At 34.7% G+C, this 18,359-nt stretch overlaps 2 protein-coding genes across 3 annotated transcripts; one reads left to right on the top strand and one right to left on the bottom strand.

Moving 5' to 3' along the window:
* Positions 1 to 246: 246 nt before the first annotated feature.
* LOC107901140 (asparagine--tRNA ligase, cytoplasmic 1) lies at positions 247 to 2,934 on the top strand. Its single transcript, XM_016827020.2, has 6 exons — positions 247 to 794; positions 1,063 to 1,653; positions 1,730 to 1,986; positions 2,144 to 2,273; positions 2,372 to 2,430; positions 2,520 to 2,934. The coding sequence occupies exons 1-6, from the start codon at positions 306 to 308 to the stop codon at positions 2,701 to 2,703; spliced, it is 1,710 nt and encodes a 569-aa protein (XP_016682509.1). The 5' UTR covers positions 247 to 305; the 3' UTR covers positions 2,704 to 2,934.
* Positions 2,935 to 5,344: 2,410 nt separating this feature from the next.
* LOC107901141 (60S ribosomal protein L31) lies at positions 5,345 to 6,902 on the bottom strand. 2 transcript variants are annotated; one of them, XM_016827021.2, is made up of 3 exons: positions 6,709 to 6,902; positions 6,486 to 6,596; positions 5,345 to 5,809 (listed from the first exon to the last, which is right to left on the bottom strand). In XM_016827021.2, exons 2-3 carry the CDS (start codon positions 6,566 to 6,568, stop codon positions 5,527 to 5,529), a joined length of 366 nt encoding a protein of 121 aa, XP_016682510.1. In that variant the 5' UTR covers positions 6,569 to 6,596; positions 6,709 to 6,902; the 3' UTR covers positions 5,345 to 5,526. The 2 variants fall into 2 exon arrangements, with proteins under 2 accessions (XP_016682510.1, XP_016682511.1); XM_016827022.2 differs by having other exon boundaries at positions 6,674 to 6,882.
* Between the last annotated feature and the right edge of the window lie 11,457 nt (positions 6,903 to 18,359).

The following is an 18,359-nucleotide window of genomic DNA, read 5'->3' on the forward strand; positions in this document are numbered from 1 at the left end:
TGAAAACAAGATTCCACCTTAAAATAACGCGCTCTCTGAATCCTTGGTAGTTTTTTCGTCAGTTTCAGACGCAAAAGAAATCAAAGATTCCGTGGGACTCATTATGCACCAATTAAAAAGGCACACGTGTACGAAACAAGACATTGTGACCCTGCCCCCATTGGACTACATCGAAATTAATGTAGTCTTGGCTGCAACAGATCGCTCCTAATTACATATAAAGTCTAGTTCTAGGGTTTATATCACTGAAGTTTCTCTAAGGCCTTCATTTTCCCCGTTCATTTCTGTCACGCTCAAAAAATCCAATGGCGGAAACAGATCAGGCGCTGCCGCCGTCGGACCAACTCGCCGCGATGAACTTGACCGACACCGTTGAGAAACACGCATTTTCTGACCGTGTCCTGATCCGTTCCATCGTGGGCCGGCCAGATGGCGGGGCTGGCCTTGCTGGGCAACGAGTCCGGGCCGGTGGTTGGGTAAAGACAGGGAGAGAGCAAGGGAAAGGAACTTTCGCCTTCTTGGAATTGAATGATGGGTCGTGCCCGGCGAACTTGCAGGTGATTGTGGACGCCGGACTGGCTGTTCTGAGCAAGCTGGTGGCGACCGGCACCTGCGTGGTGGTGGATGGGATATTGAAGGTGCCACCTGAAGGCACGAGGCAGAAGATTGAGCTTCGAGTCGAAAAAGTTGTTTCTGTAGGCGAGGTGGATCCTGCTAAGTACCCGATTCCAAAAACGAAGCTCACGCTTGAATTTTTGAGAGATCATCTTCATCTTCGAGCTAGGACCAACACGGTATGAATCATTACTCAAATTGAATGCTCATCCCTTCTTTTTATGGAACGTTGAAAAATAACACTATTTCCCTGAAAAAAAGCTAAAAATTTTACTACTACTAAACAACATTGAAGGTATAGTTATTAATATTCCTGACAAATGAACAGTGCTGAGTTCAATTGGAAACCAAATTTGGTAAATTTAGGAACCTTTTAATGCTGTGCAATAGGTATTTTGCTACTTGTTTTGTTATTTTGTAATTCTTGGTAATTATATGTGGATTCAGATTGCAGCCATTGCTCGAATTAGGAACGCACTTGCCTTTGCTACGCATTCATTCTTCCAAGAGCATAATTTCCTTTATGTGCACACTCCAATTTTAACTACTAGTGATTGTGAGGGAGCTGGTGAGATGTTTCAAGTCACAACTTTGATTAGTGAATCTGAAAAGCTGGAGAAGGAACTGATTAAAAACCCTCCTCCATCGGAGGTTGACATAGAAGCAGCTAGGCAAGTTGTGAGCGAGAGAGGAGAGGCTGTTAAACAGCTTAAAGCTGCCAAAGCAAGCAAATCGGAAATCACTGCTTCTGTGGCTGAACTTAACAAAGCAAAGGAGAATCTCTCTAAGCTGGAGGAGAGATCTAAATTGAAACCTGGGATTCCCAAGAAGGATGGGAAGATCGACTACACTCAAGACTTCTTTGCCCGCCAAGCTTTTTTGACAGTTTCTGGGCAACTGCAGGTTGAAACATATGCTTGTGCTGTTAGTAACGTATATACATTTGGGCCAACTTTTCGGGCTGAACACTCTCACACTTCAAGGCATTTGGCAGAATTTTGGATGGTAGAGCCTGAAATAGCATTTGCAGATCTTCAGGTATGGCTGGCGTCATAGTACTCCTTTACTTTCATCTATGTAGAAAATTAAGTCAAAAGATTGGATGCTTTTACAGGATGACATGAACTGTGCCGAGGCTTATGTGAAGTATATGTGCAATTGGTTGCTTGATAAATGCCTTGACGATATGCTATTCATGGCTAAAAGTTATGATAAAGGTTGCATTGATCGGTTGAGAATGGTTGCTTCAGTTCCCTTTGTACGGATATCATACACAGAAGCAGTGGAGCTTTTAGAGGAAGCTGTGAGAGGTGGTAAGAAATTTGAGAATGAAGTGAAGTGGGGGATTGATTTGGCTTCTGAGCATGAAAGGTATGCAAGTCTTTTTTATTATTTTTGACCTGCTTTAAATGTTGAGCATGAAAGGTATGCAAGTCTTTCTTATTGTTTCTTCTACCTGCTTTATGTGGATGCTTAAATCCTATGCTTTATGTGGATGCTTAAATCCTATTTTGCGTTGGCCTTGCAGATACTTGACTGAAGTTAAATTTCAGAAGCCCCTTATTGTTTATAACTACCCAAAGGGAATAAAAGCATTCTACATGAGGCTCAATGATGACTTGAAGACTGTTGCTGCTATGGATGTCCTTGTGCCCAAGGTCGGCATTTACTTCCTATTCTGTCGTTACATATTCATTTACAATCTTACCTTTTTGCTTTGTCACGTTTTTGAGTTAATATTTTTCAAATATTTCAGGTTGGAGAACTAATCGGGGGAAGCCAAAGGGAAGAACGTTATGAGGTCATTCGGGAAAGGTATGTGGGAGTGTTTCCCTCGTTCATGCCATGATGGTATTTTTGTTTTGTACTGCTGACCTGTCATGGTTTGTTGCTATTCCTCGCAGAATTTTGGAGGTGGGGTTGCCTCTTGAGCCATATGAGTGGTATCTTGACCTGCGGCGATACGGAACTGTTAAGCATTGTGGATTCGGGCTAGGCTTTGAACGAATGATTCTCTTTGCCACTGGCATCGAGAACATTAGAGATGTTATTCCCTTCCCAAGATATCCAGGAAGAGCTGATCTGTGATTGGATTTTTCTAAGATGACCTGAGAAAATGGTCTTGATTTTCAGTTTAATACTTGTGGGTTTTAGTAATTTTTGCGCATTGGCAATCATATTACGTACCTTGAAAAGAATTGTAAAAGTAAAACTGTTTCTTCATTTTTGTTCTTTCTCTGTTCATCCTTAACAGCACATGTTTGTTATATATGGATGTTAGTGTTATCATCTAATGCAATAATATATACGTCTTCTTTACCTCATGTCTGAAACCTACAGTTTTATCTTAGTAACAAATTAAATGATAAAACTACCTTCTTGAGTAATATTTGAAGCCTGAGATGGAAACAAGACAATGTCTGATTTCCATGGGAAGTAGTATGTTTTCTTTTGTAATTTCCTACAAAGATCAGAAAAAAAAATGAATTCGAAAAGCAGGAATTAAATAGAAGCAATACTTGCTTTCTTACTAATGGAGATATTTACACATCTTATATAAGCTCAATTTAAGCAGCATTTCAGCTCATCTAGGCTCATTTTTTAGCAGAATTTATCTTGTTTAGCATGATTAGAATTAGAAGCAACTTTAGCTCTGCACTTCAAAGACCTGTTAACCAGTAATTCTCAGTGGAACGAAAATCACTACTTGACACCTCTTCTAACTCTTCATTTCTCTTCTCAGCCCTTTTTTCAGTTTTTTTTTTTTTTTGGTAATCTACAAATGAAACATAGTAGTTCTAAGTTACGTTGACCATTGCTTTGAGAACCCGGAGTGTGCTGCTCGATACGCCAACCTGTTAACCAGTGCCTGGAGTGGATGACGTTCCTCATGTACGTGTGTTTGGATCCCTTTTTGCAAGTGTATTATATCTGTTGGGGAGTCTTCCAATGGACTTGACATTGGCCAAGGAAATACTTGCGCCGTTTCCTGTTGGGGAGATAAATAACACATGTTAAAATTCTGAAATTCGGAGCCGTTGGAGCGGGCATAGAATTTGACCGATGAATGTTAATTTGCTGTGGGTTTGGTCGAGATGTTGTAGGGAGATAGCAAAGATTAGTGGAGGAGGGCTTTCAACGGTGAGGGCTGCTGTTGCGCCCTATATTGAGTATTGGTGATTGTAGGTGAACGATAATGTTAGGCGATAGGCAGAAGTAGACCTCTCTTGAATTGATGTATTGGGGTTCCAAATATTTGTTGTTTCAACCCTTGTTTCTGCTGTCCAGACAGGTTGTAAGTTGCCCTTTGTTTGCAAGGCCCCATTGTATTCACTATGAGTAGTTATTACACGGTAAATTACTTCCATAGGGTTTCGTTTCGTTGTATCTTGTGTGGGACATTAATGCGCCATAGAGCCTCCCATTTTATATGAAACTGGCTGTTATTGGGTTCAGGGTTGTTTTCCTCGATTAGCATGTTGTAGGCAGCTTTTACTGAGAACTCACCTGAGAAGCTATGTTTCCATACATACCTGTCCTCATTTTCGGTTAAAGAGAAACTTCTCTAATGTAGTTCATTTGTCCAGTTGTCTCTCAGTCGATCTTGTATAAACTGGGAACGCCACTGTTTGTTTACTGTATCTTGCATGTCTGTTAATGGAATTCACGGTAATTGCTGTGATTGGTATCGCCGGAGTGCTAGACCGTTTCCGCAGATAGAGACATTGCGGCTAGACCAGATTTAGATATTAAGTCCTCGTAAACATATGTCACGGCCTTTTAGGATACTCTTCCATGTCCAAGAATCCACTGGTTTCAGTCCAACCTCAAGGAAGTTGATGTTGGTGCAGTATTTTGACAGTAGTGCCTGGCCGAAGGAGTGTGGTTATGTGAGAATACGCCATGCTTGCTTACATAGAAGCGCTTCGTTCAAAAGCTCTGTTTGGGGTATAGCTAGCTAGTCCACTTTCTCTTTTCGGACGACATAGAAGTTTCCAGCTACGTAGTTGTAGGTTTTTTTGTATTGGAATAGTGACCCCAACAAAAATTTTTGATAACTCGGTGTATTTTGTCTATAATATTTTGTGGGGCCTTGATACATGAAGAATAAATTGGTATGGACGTCAAAGTAGCTTTTATAAGTACCAACTTACGGGGTACCTCCCAGCGATGGTAGTTTGGCTTTCCATCCTGCGAGTTTGATTTGAATGCGTTCCAAGGGTGGATTGAAAGAACTGTTTCCGTTAAGGATGTGTCCCATCTGACATCCCAGGTATTTGAGAGGTCTTTCCGTCATGGTTACACCTAAAATTCCAGTTAATCGAAAAGCCCGAGTGTAAGGAATATGTTCTGATCATGATTTAAAGACAAGGGTACAGTCTAGGGATAAAGACAAGGGTCGTAGATAACATCATGATTTAGAGATAAAAAAGGGGTTTATGCATACAAGAAATCAAATTCTAAACCTACATATGCAATCTAAGAACAGAAGCTCCAAATTTAAGACTTAACATGCCAGGTTTGTTTTTATTTAATCTACCGTTGTATATGCAATTGAGATGATGACAAGGCTTTGACAATATTCATGCCAAGACCTAGACTTGGTAATTTTGTTCTTATCATCAAAAAGCTGGGAACCCAACAGCATCCTGTAATGGCCAAATGAAAACAGGGTTTGCCGGGCCTACTTCATAACAATATAATAGTAGCTTAAGCTTCAATACCACAATACTCTAAAATCTGCTGGAAACTTCAATTGCACAAGGAACAAGCTTAAATAGTCTTGACAACAATAAACCAAATATATGAGTAGAATGATGTCTCACAGGTCACAAATGTAACACTAGCCAAAACTCGGGTAAATTTCTTGGTGAACAAATGCAAGTTTTCATAAAACTAAACATCAATAAATTACTCATCATCATCATCGATGGGCTTAGTGCCCAAACCCTTCAGTCCTTCAGCTGGGATTTCAGGAACAGTTACTAGAGAGTAGAGCTCTTCCTTCGCATCTTCATCATCATTTCTCTTGCGGGCAATGCGGACCCTAATCCTTCTAGGAACACTTCGGATCCCTCGGCTCCAGATATGTTTGTTCAGCTTGACATCAACTCTCACATCCTTTGTCCCCATTGCTTTTTCTGCAAACTTCCTAATCTCCTTTATAGCCTTGGGAGCCTTCTTCTTGAATGTGCTGTTTTACAAGATAACCATGAAGTTAAAAAAAAAAAAACTACCATAAGGTTAAACATATTCCCAGAAAAAAGTGATACACAGCTGCAGAAATAACTTAAGATTCCACCCAATCCAAAGACAGAATCATAGTTAGATTATCCATAAAGCTATGGCTGCCAAAAGAACAAGAAGCCATATACTAAAATATGTAATATTTGGCATTCAATCTAGCATTATTTTCCTATAACTAAAATCCATTCATACAACTTCCAAGCACAATTAACTTAATCGAAGTGGTGCCACCTTAAGCTATCCGTTTTCACTTGAAGTCATTTACCAAACATTGGAAAAACAATGAGAATCATGAACCTCACTATCATTTACAAGCTCAACCCTATAGCGCCATTTCTTATACCCCTGAAAATCATTATTTAGCCAACCAAATCCATTGGTATAATAGTTTAAACTACTTTTCACTAACAATGTGAATAAAGCAAACAATTGAAGTCAAATGAACATTGGGAAATATAGAAAAGAGTAATAAGTAAAGCAAATAACTTTCAAAGCAAGAGGCAAAATTTACAACAAAAATAAAAAATACCAGCCAAGCAAAGATCACAATAGTAAGAATAGAAGGGGGGAAAAGAAACAAAGAAAAGAAATTCATTTTTGCTAGTGAGGGAAAGACCAGTTACCAGCCATGGAGGCGCTTGTGAAGGTTGATGGTGTACTCCCTGGTCACCACCTCTTCCTTTCTTCCTCTTGTTTTCTCAACCATTTTCACTCCCTCTTGCCTTAGCCCTTACCTGCATTCAGTTCAAAATCAAAAAGTATTAGAGATCTTTCTTAAGTTCAGAGTACCTCGTTGGGTTTTCTAGGAAACCTGATGGATGGAAACGTCGAGACAGAGAGAGAGACCTGGATTGGATTGGATTGGATTGAAGGAAAGCAGAAGCGCGCCGAAGAGAGGATACAGAATGGAAGAGCTCAAGTTAAAATAAACACAAATAAGAAAACCCTAGTTTGCATACGGCTCTACAAACCGGTGCCGTTTCTCCGAATATTAATGGACCATGTTATTGGCCCTTCATTGTGACACTTAAATCCATGGCCTCGCGGCCTAAAAATAAATGGGTAAACTACACTTATGGTAACTCTAAAATAGGGTCTATTCTATATTTTGTTTTTTTTTTCAATTTAGCAATCCTAAATAAGATAAGTGTGTGAATCACTGCAGTTAAAATTTATGTTTTCTTTTAACGGATTTCTAATGTGGCATATCAGCACATTTAGTGACTGACACGTGGTATTTTTTTTGACTTTTGACTAAAGATTAGGGGCCTCCCTGTAATTAGTCCAAAACCTTTTCCTCCTAAACTTTATAGAAAGATCTCTAAACTTTAGTCAAAAGTGAACAAAAAATGTCACATGTTAGTCATTCAATGTGCTGATGTGCCACATTAGAAATCCGTTAAAACAAAACATAAATTTTAACTACAGTGACTAATTCGCACAATTATTTTATTTAAAATGACTAAATTGAGAAAAAAATTGAACTAACCAAAATAAAACAAACTCTATTTTACAGTGATCATGGGTGTAGTTTACCCAAAATAAATAAAATCCAACTTCGAATTTGATTTGTTTCATTCATTTACATACCAAACATATAATCTAACAGTAAAGCTAGGCCCAAACTCGAAAGCTTGTTCATGTCGATCCAAGTCGGTAATAGTTTTCGAATATAAAAAAAATCTAATTTCTTAACTATTAGCGCCCGAAAAGAAATTAGAGCTTGAGAAAATTCAAACTTAAATAATTCTAGCTCGAGGTCTATTTGAGGAAAGTTGATAATTTTGGTAAGGAATATAAATAATATATTAAAAAATTATTAAATTGTGTAAAGAATATAAGGGTACATTTGGTTCACTGTAATAGAATAGGGCTGTAATTGGATAGAGCTGTAATGAAATAAAGTTATAATGGAATAGAGTTGTAATCAGTAATTCAATTGTTCGGGTTGAATGGAATGGAATAGAACTGTAATAGCATTCTTGTATTTGGTTGAATAAAATAGATGTTGTAATAGTATAAAGAAAAATGCTTAAATGAGATGATTATTGTTATTATTATTAAATTTTAAGAAAATTATTATTAAATATATTTTAATAAAAATAATAAAAAAATAATTTAATCATATTTTAACATAATTATTATTAAATAAAATTTAATAAAATAATATATAATTTAATAATATTTTTAATATAATTATTATAATATGAATTAAAAATTTATAAAATATAATATTATAAAAATAATATATAATCTACTTTATTATTTTTAAACTGCAATACATACTTAATATGCTAAAATATCATTAGTGAAACAAATAATTTAATTATTCTAAAAAAAAATTAGAAGTAATAAATAGCTTGAGAACTATATTTCATATCCAAACATAATATTCATATATTAACAAAAAAATTGCATGATTTCATTAGCTTATATGTCATAATCTATATGTTAAATTTTACAACATCAAAAAGTTACAACATTGCAATGACATTCTATCATGTCATTATACCATCCAAATATTACAAACACAAAAAGTTACCAAAATATCACCAACACAACCATGATTTTTAATGGTCAGCAAGAAATCTTCTTACCCATTCCAATCGTACAGAAGAAGGTATACTAAAGAAAATAAACATTTGCGTTGGATAGTCTGGAATTTTACTCAACGCGCGATACGGCTCATCCTCAATTAAACCTTCTACTTCACATAAGGTTGGATATAATTTTAGAGCACTTTCTTGAATGATCATTTCTGACTTTTGTTGAATTAGCACTTCGGAGGCAATACTCCTACTGATTTCAAAGCCAACGGTCCGTATGCTTTTCGCCAATAAAGTGGCAGCATCAACAAATGAAGTAGAAGAAATATGATCACTTGCATCAGAAATCTTTTTTTCTTCTTTGAAAATGTGGAATCACCTTGGTTTCTAGGTGGTTGCAGTTGTGTAGCTAAAAGATTTATGTCATCCAAAGAAACATCAGCTTCGCATGCATGGAAATCATTTATTTCTTCATGAATATTTGTAGTAGCTACATCCTCAACATCTATTTCTTCAATAATATCAATGGTTGTTTGAGCATCTTTCCCAATAGCTCGATCTTTTGCTAGATGGCAATAAGTTGGTCATAATAAGGGAAACTACGATGTTTGAATTGACCAGCTTCTTTATAACTCTATAAAAAATGAGAAATTCATATTAGATATAAGTTTGGTCAAAACAAGATAATAAAGACTTGAAATAATTCTTACATTTATATATGGGTTTCACACAGCATCTTTAGCAACAACAAGTTTCTTATGCTCGTCCTAACCAAAGTCACTATTTTTTTCCACTAAGCATGTTATAAACGATTGTCCAATCTCTTTTCAATATCCTAATCCTCGATTCAAGATTAGGTTTAGTAACATAGCATGGGGTAAAACTTTTTCTAACATTTTTTTCCAACTCATTTAAATAACCGGCTTTGAATCCCGTATCTATATTAAAGGTTCCAACATTGTGCAAGTCGACCATACAGGCAACCAATGCAGCATTTTCTTCTAGAACCTATTTTCTTTTGGTTCCTCGAGAATTTTAGGAAGAAACACTTGATCGTGACAAACCTGAAATAACTATCTTAAGAAAAAATGCAAATTAAATTTAAGTTCAATATTATGAACTAAAAGGTCGACACTTTATAAAATTATAACACATGATGAATCAAAAGAAAATAAATTATAATTCAACAAGTCTAGTACAGTATAGAAAAATAATTCAAACACCACCAAAGTTTCATAAACTAGATACATCAAATAACATAAACAAATTATTATTTACTATTTTTACCCTAAACTTAACTAATTTCTAGATGCTTGTCATTCATCGAACATTTCATTGGCTAGTTCCATCCTCCAAGTGGCTCATGCATCTGATGGATGAATATTTACGATATCCGGTTCATCATCATCAATCGCATTACTAGGTAATCTTTCTCAGAACTTCACTTCAATAGGATCAAGACTCATATAGGTTCGAATAAAATTATGGAGTAAACAACATACAATAATGATTCTATTATGCACCATCACATAATAAAATGATGGACTCCCAAGTATTCCCCATCTAAGTTTTAATAACCCAAAGCATCTTTCAGTAACATTACACTCTGAAGCATGTTTCATATTAAAAAAAATTCTTCTGGAGTACTTGGCTGGTAACCCTGACGCCACTCATTCAAATGATATCTTTGTCCTCTAAAAGGCGTAAGAAATCCCTCACAGTTTGTGCATCCAGCATCAACTAGATAATAACAACCTATAAAAAACTATTTATCATGATTAATTTCCCCAAAAAAGTATTATCTTAAAAATTAATTCAAATTCCTCCAATTCTACACTTTACCATGATGAACTTTTAGTCCATGTCTCCTACTAATGGCATCTCGAAGAACCCGTCCATTAGCAATAGAACCTTCTCAACCAGGAAGAACATAAACAAAATGCATATTAGGTGTACAAACACCTAACATATTTGTTGCTATGTCACCTTTTCGCGTTTGATATTTAGGTTTATTAACTATTGGAACTCTAATCTTAATGCGAGTTCCATCTAAAGCACCTAAGAAATTCTACATCACATGTATAAAACTTAGAGTTAGGATATTATATTTAAATCTAAATCAACTAAATCATGTACAAGTTATATATGAAACTTACTCCAATACCTTGAACCATTTCCACTTTGGGTCTGTAGAATTAGTTGTAATTGACTCTGCCTTTTTAAATAACACATATTATAAGCGTATGATAGCATTTAAAATATTGTGAAATGATCTACTAACGGTTTCCCCGGACCTATTAAAGTGATGTTTGATAACTCGATTTTTATGATGATGAGCAATAATATGTAATAACATTGTCACTTGTTCATCAACAAGCATGTTCCTTGACAACTTTAATCCTCCTAAAGTTTGTAACATCTCACATAGTTTAAAAAAAAGTAACTTTATTCATCCTAAATTTTTCTCTATAGGTCTCGTCACTAGCATGTACAAGTCTTTTAAAGCAAGAAAATTAAAGATCTATGGTTTTAAAGCTATCTTTTGCATAAAAATGGTGAATCTCATAATAAAGGGCTAAGAGATGTTTTTAAAATGATTTGTAGCATATTTGACGAGATTAAGAGGTTTACAAATTCAATTTATCAAAATCTTTGAGTTATTGCATAAATTAAATGGTTTTCTTTTGAGAATGAGGATGGACAATGTTTTTCCGAAGAAAATATTAATTAAAGAAATTGAGCAAAGTTAGAGATCTAGATCTATAATTAGGCACAAGTTAGGGGGTTAGGAGGAAGAAATTAAGGATTTAATTAAGTTAAAAAGAAGAAATTAAGCGAAATAAATTGTACAAAATAAGTCGAATAAGTATGTGTGAGTTGAGAGTCATTGTATGAACATAAAGAGAGTAAGCTAGATTGTTTTTGAATGCTTAGTAATATGTATATTTTTGTGCGAAGTTGAAAACGTTAGTGGAGCCTCAACAAATCAGGATAAAGGCAAGCATAAAATTGTCTAGTTCGATGAGTCGTGATGAGTTATAGGTGAGTGCATTTGTACGTTGTATTTAACATGAATTACAAGATCTAGAGAGTCAAAGTGACACTTGCAAATCCCCATTTATGGTATGCAAACCTTGACTTCTTCCCTGTACAAATCCTTGCAATTTTGGTTGAATATTTACGTATATACACTATGTGATTTTAATAGTTAAAATACATGAACTTATAATATATATACTTGGCCTTTATTTTGTATACAATATATATTAGTGTGTTATATATATAATATATAAATGGGGGAGTTGGCAATATACATATATATATATATATGCGTGTTGCATTTATGATATATAAATGGGGGAGTTAGTAATATATATATATGCGTGTTATATATATATATATGTGTGGTTGTATATATATTATGTGTGAGTTTTATTATATAATATATATATGTTTATAGGTTTTGTTTTATTTAGTATATATACATTTATGAGACTTTTAATATATGTTAAAATTTGATGTGACAAAGGTCACTAAATAGGTATGTATATATATGTAATATATATTCATATATAGTTATGTAATACTTGCGAACAAATATAAAAATAAATAATAAAATATAGATTTTTACAACACGTAAAATTTATTGATAATGCACATTTATGCATGCATGAATAGGAGTAAACATTCGATCGAATCGAATCGAAAATTTTCGAGTTAATCGAGTTTTCGAATCTCATTTCATCATCCTAACTTTATTTGAAGTTTTCTCGAATCAAATCGAGTCGAGTGAGATGGAATTCGAGTCGAATCGAATCGAATATATTTGTTCAAATTAAATTTTAAAAAAAAAATTGGGTCCTTGTAACCACTGTCACCCATCGTAATAAAATTTGTCCGCCTTAATCAAATTTTTTATTAACTTTCATCGCCTCATAATTTATTTATTAATTTTTTATATATTGGTTAGCTTGCTTGCTTAGTTGTTTCAATTATCTTCAGATTCTTGTCACTATGTATTTTGGAATTAAAAAATATATTAAATGTAAAAATATGATTTTTTAATAAAAGTAATTTTAAAAATAAAATGTGAAATTGATACCAATATAAAATTTTAACACGAATATTTTATGGCATAATTAATAATTCAATTTTAATATAAATATTCAATATGACTAAATAATTCAATAATATAAATAATATAAAATGTGACATTTAATTTAATAATATAAATAGTAGATATAAATAAAACTATTACTATTTATGTTTAGTGATTTTTTTGGATAATTTTGATTTTTTATTTGAGAGTACAGAATGAAAAATAAAAGTTTAGGGGGAAAATAAAAAGTTTTGAGGAATAAAAGTTTGAGGGAAAGTAAATAGGGGGAGTAAAATTTTGGAGGAAAAATATTAAAAAAATTTTGGAAGGGGGAGGGTTTGGGGTAGATGGGAGGTGAGATGGGAAGGGAATAAAAGTTTTAGAGGAAAAGTAGGAGGGAGTAAAAATTTTGGGGGAAAATAAAAGGTTTTGAGGGTTTTTTGGAGTAAAATTTTAAGAAAAAGTAAATGGGAAAGTAAAATTTTGGTGGGAAATGGATTTTGGGTATATTGGGGGGTTGGGAGGGGAGGGGAGTAAAAGTTTTGAGGTAAAAGTAAAAATATTTGGGAGTTTGGGGTAAAAATGTAAAATATTATAGTTTGATATTCGAATTATTCGAGTTATTCGAATTCAAAAACTCAACTCGATTCGAACTCAAAATTTGAAAAAAAATTCGAGTTGATTCGAATAACTCGATTAACTCGAATAACTCGATTCGTTTAACTTGAAATTCGAATTTTTTTATTTTTTCGAGTCGAATCGAGTTTTGCTCACCCCTATGCACGAACCAATAAGTGAATTATGAGATTTATGATATTGTGAGTTTTGATTAGTGCAAAATTATATTATTTTGAAATGCTAAGTGTGAGCTCAATAGTAATGCGAGCCAGTTATATTGTGTAATAAAATGTGATTAAATAGATATGTTGGCAATGTAAACACTTGAAACAGTTGGATATCATTGGCATGTCATAGGATTGTGAGTGCTCGCCCCTTTTTACTATGTGTTGGGCATTGTGGCCCAGAGATAACATTGGAGAGATAGGGGAATGTCGAGCATAGCTCCAGTCATTGTAGATAGTGTGGTGTGTTTGGAGAGTGTGAGCATACATGCTAAACTTACATAGAGATAGCGTACGACTTTATGAGTCATGTGGCGCATTTTGGAGATCCGTTTATCCAATGAGCATTAATTTGACTACGTTTCATATTCATGAATTGCCAATATATATCACTGTGTTGAGTATGAAAATTGTGTTATATGTGTATTGTTAAGGTATGTTTAAATCGTAACATGTGTTAGTGTGTTTACTTGTGTTGTATGCATGTGTACTCATTGAACTTCTCCAAGCTCACACTCCTTAGTTTACCTTGCAGATAAATAGTTCGCAGGTTAGCAGGGAAGGTGGTAAATCGGTGATCCATCGCAAGGCATTTTTTCTAGAGTATGTGTGTTGAGATTTTAAACTCTGGTGTGAAGGCAATGTGGGTTGTTCCAAGGGTTTAGTACTAAAATTAGACTTAGAATTTTTAAATAAAATTTTCAACGGGTTGTAAACAGACATTACGAACTTTTTTTTTATTTTTGAACGTTATAATTCCTTGCTTGATTGCTTATTTAGATGGTTTTATTACTTCTTCCATATGATGATAATTAAATGAACTAAAAAAAATTTGCAACTAAGGGAGACCGCCGAGTAATAAGGTACACCTTATACCTTCTGATTGTGTAAATGAAATCATTAATTTAGAAAAGCATGCACTTAGGTTTAATTTCCTGTATGAAATATTCTACAAATGTGTGGTCTGTAAGGTTGGTTAGTGTGGTTCGTAAAGTTTTAAATGAAGAGTCACTTCAGTGGATAATATGATGTTCGAAATTCAGGTCAGACCGTCCCACTCGGGTTTGGGGCATCACAGTTCACGTACAAATTTGAACACATTATTTTGAAAACAAACTGTATTATCTATTTATTTAAAAACCTTTACAACAGAGACAATAATTTAGGATAAGTGTTTACTGTCTCAATTCTGAATTCTAAGGGAATTATTTAGTTACAACTCATTCGACCACGAAGCGGAGCCTCTAATGGTTTCCCATCTTATGTGGATCACACTGATTAATGATCGTTCCTCGATTTTCAACTGTCTAGCTTGGTCCCTCCTCAAGGTCTTTTCTCGTCCGACGAGTCCTACATACATAAGTTGAAATTCTGTAAGTTCAAAAGAACTTTGTGAGTTTCGTTACTATATTATGCAAATTATCTCCAACCTTGCTGAGGCATTTAAAAAGAGTAAAAAGAAATATTTAAACCCCTAATCGTCTTGGAAAATTTTCATTCAATCTGGGTTGGCGGTATTTGGTTCATTCCCCAAGTTTATCTATAGGTGAATAGACTGCTAATCGATCTTTCCCTAGTTGAACCTATAGCCATCCGTCAAGTCTCGACAGCTTCTAAGGTATCCTGCCATAATGGCGAACTCTATTTATTCCTTTCATCCCTCTTTCCTTTGATTGTCTTCCTTAACGGACACACTTGTACCCATAGTTTTTAATCCCTAACCATATGGTTGGGAGGTCAGCTGCTAGTATCAGATCCTTTTCTCCCCTTTCGCTTGTCTTGCTTGGCAGGCATAGCAAATTCGAATCGTCCATGGAGGACTCTATATTCTTGCTTCAGTCCTACAGAACTTACTGACCCTCTACATATGGGTTTAGCTAATAAGGATCTATGCCACCCTAGCGATTCAAATCTCATTCCACCCTACGTTTGTGTTGCAATTTGTTTGGGTTATTCCCTTGGGAATCGCCCTAACAATAATACTTTGCCCTTAAGGTGCATATTCGTCTATTATGGACCCCCTTGGGTCTATAGTATTCGCCAGTCTGTCATCCGAGAAACTACTCGAGTTCACTAATTCTCTCATGCAAGGATTATATGCGGAACTGGCCTTTTGACGGTTACTTTACTATATTTCCCTTTTAAAGAGGAATAGTCTTGAAAGATAAATTTGTCACTCAGTCTATCCTTTTTAATACCTCTTTCAGTCATTGGGTTCTAACTAACCCCTATTTACTAAATAGTCCACTTAAAGTTCTAAAAATCAACCCTTCTTACATAACATTGGCTTCCACGAGCCTGACATTTGACACGACTCCACCTTCAACTAGACTATGTAGAGAGCAATGAATCAACACCCTTGTCCTCGGCCACATCAGCTACCTCCGAAATTATTCGAAATTGCCAGAAACTAAAATTTGTGATCCATCAAACTTCTCGATATCCAAAATCATTGTTGTGTCACCGAACGAGTCAATCTGCGAAAGCTGAACCGTAACTTTGATACCAATTTGTAAAGGATAAACCTGATTAAGTAACGAACAAGTAAAATAAAAAAGGAATTGAAAAAATCGAACACAAATATTTTAGGTGGAAAAATCCCTCCGAAAAGGATAAAAAATCATGGGCAATGATAATTTCATTATAATAGTAAAAAATAAGAGTACAAAGATAGAGATAAAATTAAACCCTGAAACCCAAAAATAAGAACCCTTAAAACGTAAACACAAAATTCTCTGAAAACTTGAAAAAACTAATACTTAAATGTGCAATGGGTTGATCTTTCTAAGTTTGTAAAAAGCCTATTTATAAGTTAAATTCATAAGTCAAATAACATTAAAATAATCTACACTAATCAGAGTTCAATTGAAACAAATAATCAAAGTTTAACTAGGAGAAGAAAATTGAGAAAATTGCATGGCACGTCTCCACGTTATGACATGGAATTCACGTCACTAGGACGAAGTGACGTCATGTCATCAGGACGACGGTCTTCTCCTCGTTGTGACGTCGGCAACTGGCCAGGACGAAGAGCTCCTCCTCATTGCGAAGTCACTATCTGATTGTGTCCTAATTAGACCGAAAAGCGAGGCATACTCCACAAATCTCCACCTTCACTCATATTTTCATAGTGCCTTCTTTACTAAAGCCTGCCACAGGCCTATCTCAAATTTTTTAGGATATTAATTGAGTCGAAACTGTGCTTTGAAGCTGTAATTCTTCTAGCCTTTGACTCATGCACTGCTAAATCAAAACTGACCCGAGTCTGGTTTTCACGAATGCAGTGCCCTATCTTTTCAAAACATGCATCCAAAAGAGAACATCTCTTACAAAATGGTCATACATTTTTCCCTCATATGGCTAAGTTGTCTCCACTTCAAACAACTCGACTTCGACTCCTTAATAGACGAAGGACATTCTGTTTCACCGGTCACCATTGATCCTTCCAGAACATAAAGATTGTCAATCTTTTTACCTTTCATCAAAATGAGAGCCCCACGGGATACCTTAATATCGTTTGACTCGATGTTAATTCTACAACCCTTCGAGTCTAAATTTCCCAAGGAGATGAGACTTCTCTTTGAATCAAGTACATACTTGACGTTTGATAGTGTCTTGATTGTCTCGTCGTGCATCCTGATCTGAACAATACCAATACTGATTACCTTACTAGGTGAATCATTGCCCATACACAACTCTACCTTCAACTAAACTGTATGTGGAGAACCAGTCCCTGTTGGGACACATGTGGAAAGAGCACCTCAAATCCAAGATCCACTCGGACGTAAGCTCAGAGCTTTCACTTGTTGACAATAATAAGAAATCATCACCCATGTCATCGACCAAATTAGCACCAGCTAAATCTTCCTCGTTACTCTCAGCAGCCCTTTTATTTCATAGTTTGTAACAATCTACCTTGACATAACCTAACTTCTTACAATGGCAACATCTCTTATCTTGCTTCATTGATGCTACCAAAATCGTGGCTTGTCTATCTGACTTGTTATCCCAACCAAACTCATTGTCGAGTTTTTCTGTTCTCAACAGATGACCTTTCACATCCTCAAACGAGATATTATCTCTACCATAAATCAAGGTCTCCTTGAAAGACTTGTATGAAGGGGGTAAAGAGAAAAATAATAGCATTGTCTGATCTTCATCGTCAATCTAAACCTCAACATTCTTTAAATCATTCAAAAGAATAATAAATTGATTGATGTGACCTTTAAGGTGCTCACATTCGTTCATGTGGAACATGTACAACCGTTGTTTCAACACCAATTAGTTAACCATAAACTTTGTCGCGTAAAGGGTTTCTAACATTTTTCACAAGGTGTATGTCGTTTTCTCCATCAACAACTCCTACAATACATTTTTCGTGAGGCACAATTGAATTACAGATAGGACTTTCTCATCAAGCTCTTCCTATTACACATTTAGGTATTAGTTTTTTCAAGTTTTCAAAGAATTCTATTTTTACGTTTTGAGGGTTCTTATTTTTGGGTTTTGGGGTTTAGTTTTATCTCCATCTTTGTACTATTCGTTTTTGCCATTATAGTGAAATTATCTTTACTCGTGATTTTTTATCCACCTATTTTTTTAAAATTTTTTGAAAGTAACATTATACTTTACTTTCTTGTATAGTTCAAAATTTGTATATAATTTGAAAATTAAGAGAAATTATCATTATTATGATAGGTAACAATAATTAAAAATACGTTAAAAATTAAAGGTGTAAAATTAAATGCAACGCATGTGACATTAGAAACTAGTAATGTGCAAAATTATCATTATCTTTTTTTTTTATTGTATTCTTCATGTCCATTTTTACGGTCCATATTCGAGGCTTCCTCTTCCAACAATGTCATTTCGAAGGTTCAAAGTTTTGTCTCCCTTTAAAAATGTAATGTGCTTTACCAGTACACCCAACACTTGGTGATAAAAATATTGAAGTCAAAAAAATAAAATATCTTTTTAATTAAACAATGTTTAATTTTAAAAAAAAATCCA

This window comes from Gossypium hirsutum, chromosome D06 (assembly GCF_007990345.1).
Source record: "Gossypium hirsutum isolate 1008001.06 chromosome D06, Gossypium_hirsutum_v2.1, whole genome shotgun sequence".
NCBI classification, from domain to species: Eukaryota; Viridiplantae; Streptophyta; class Magnoliopsida; order Malvales; family Malvaceae; genus Gossypium; species Gossypium hirsutum.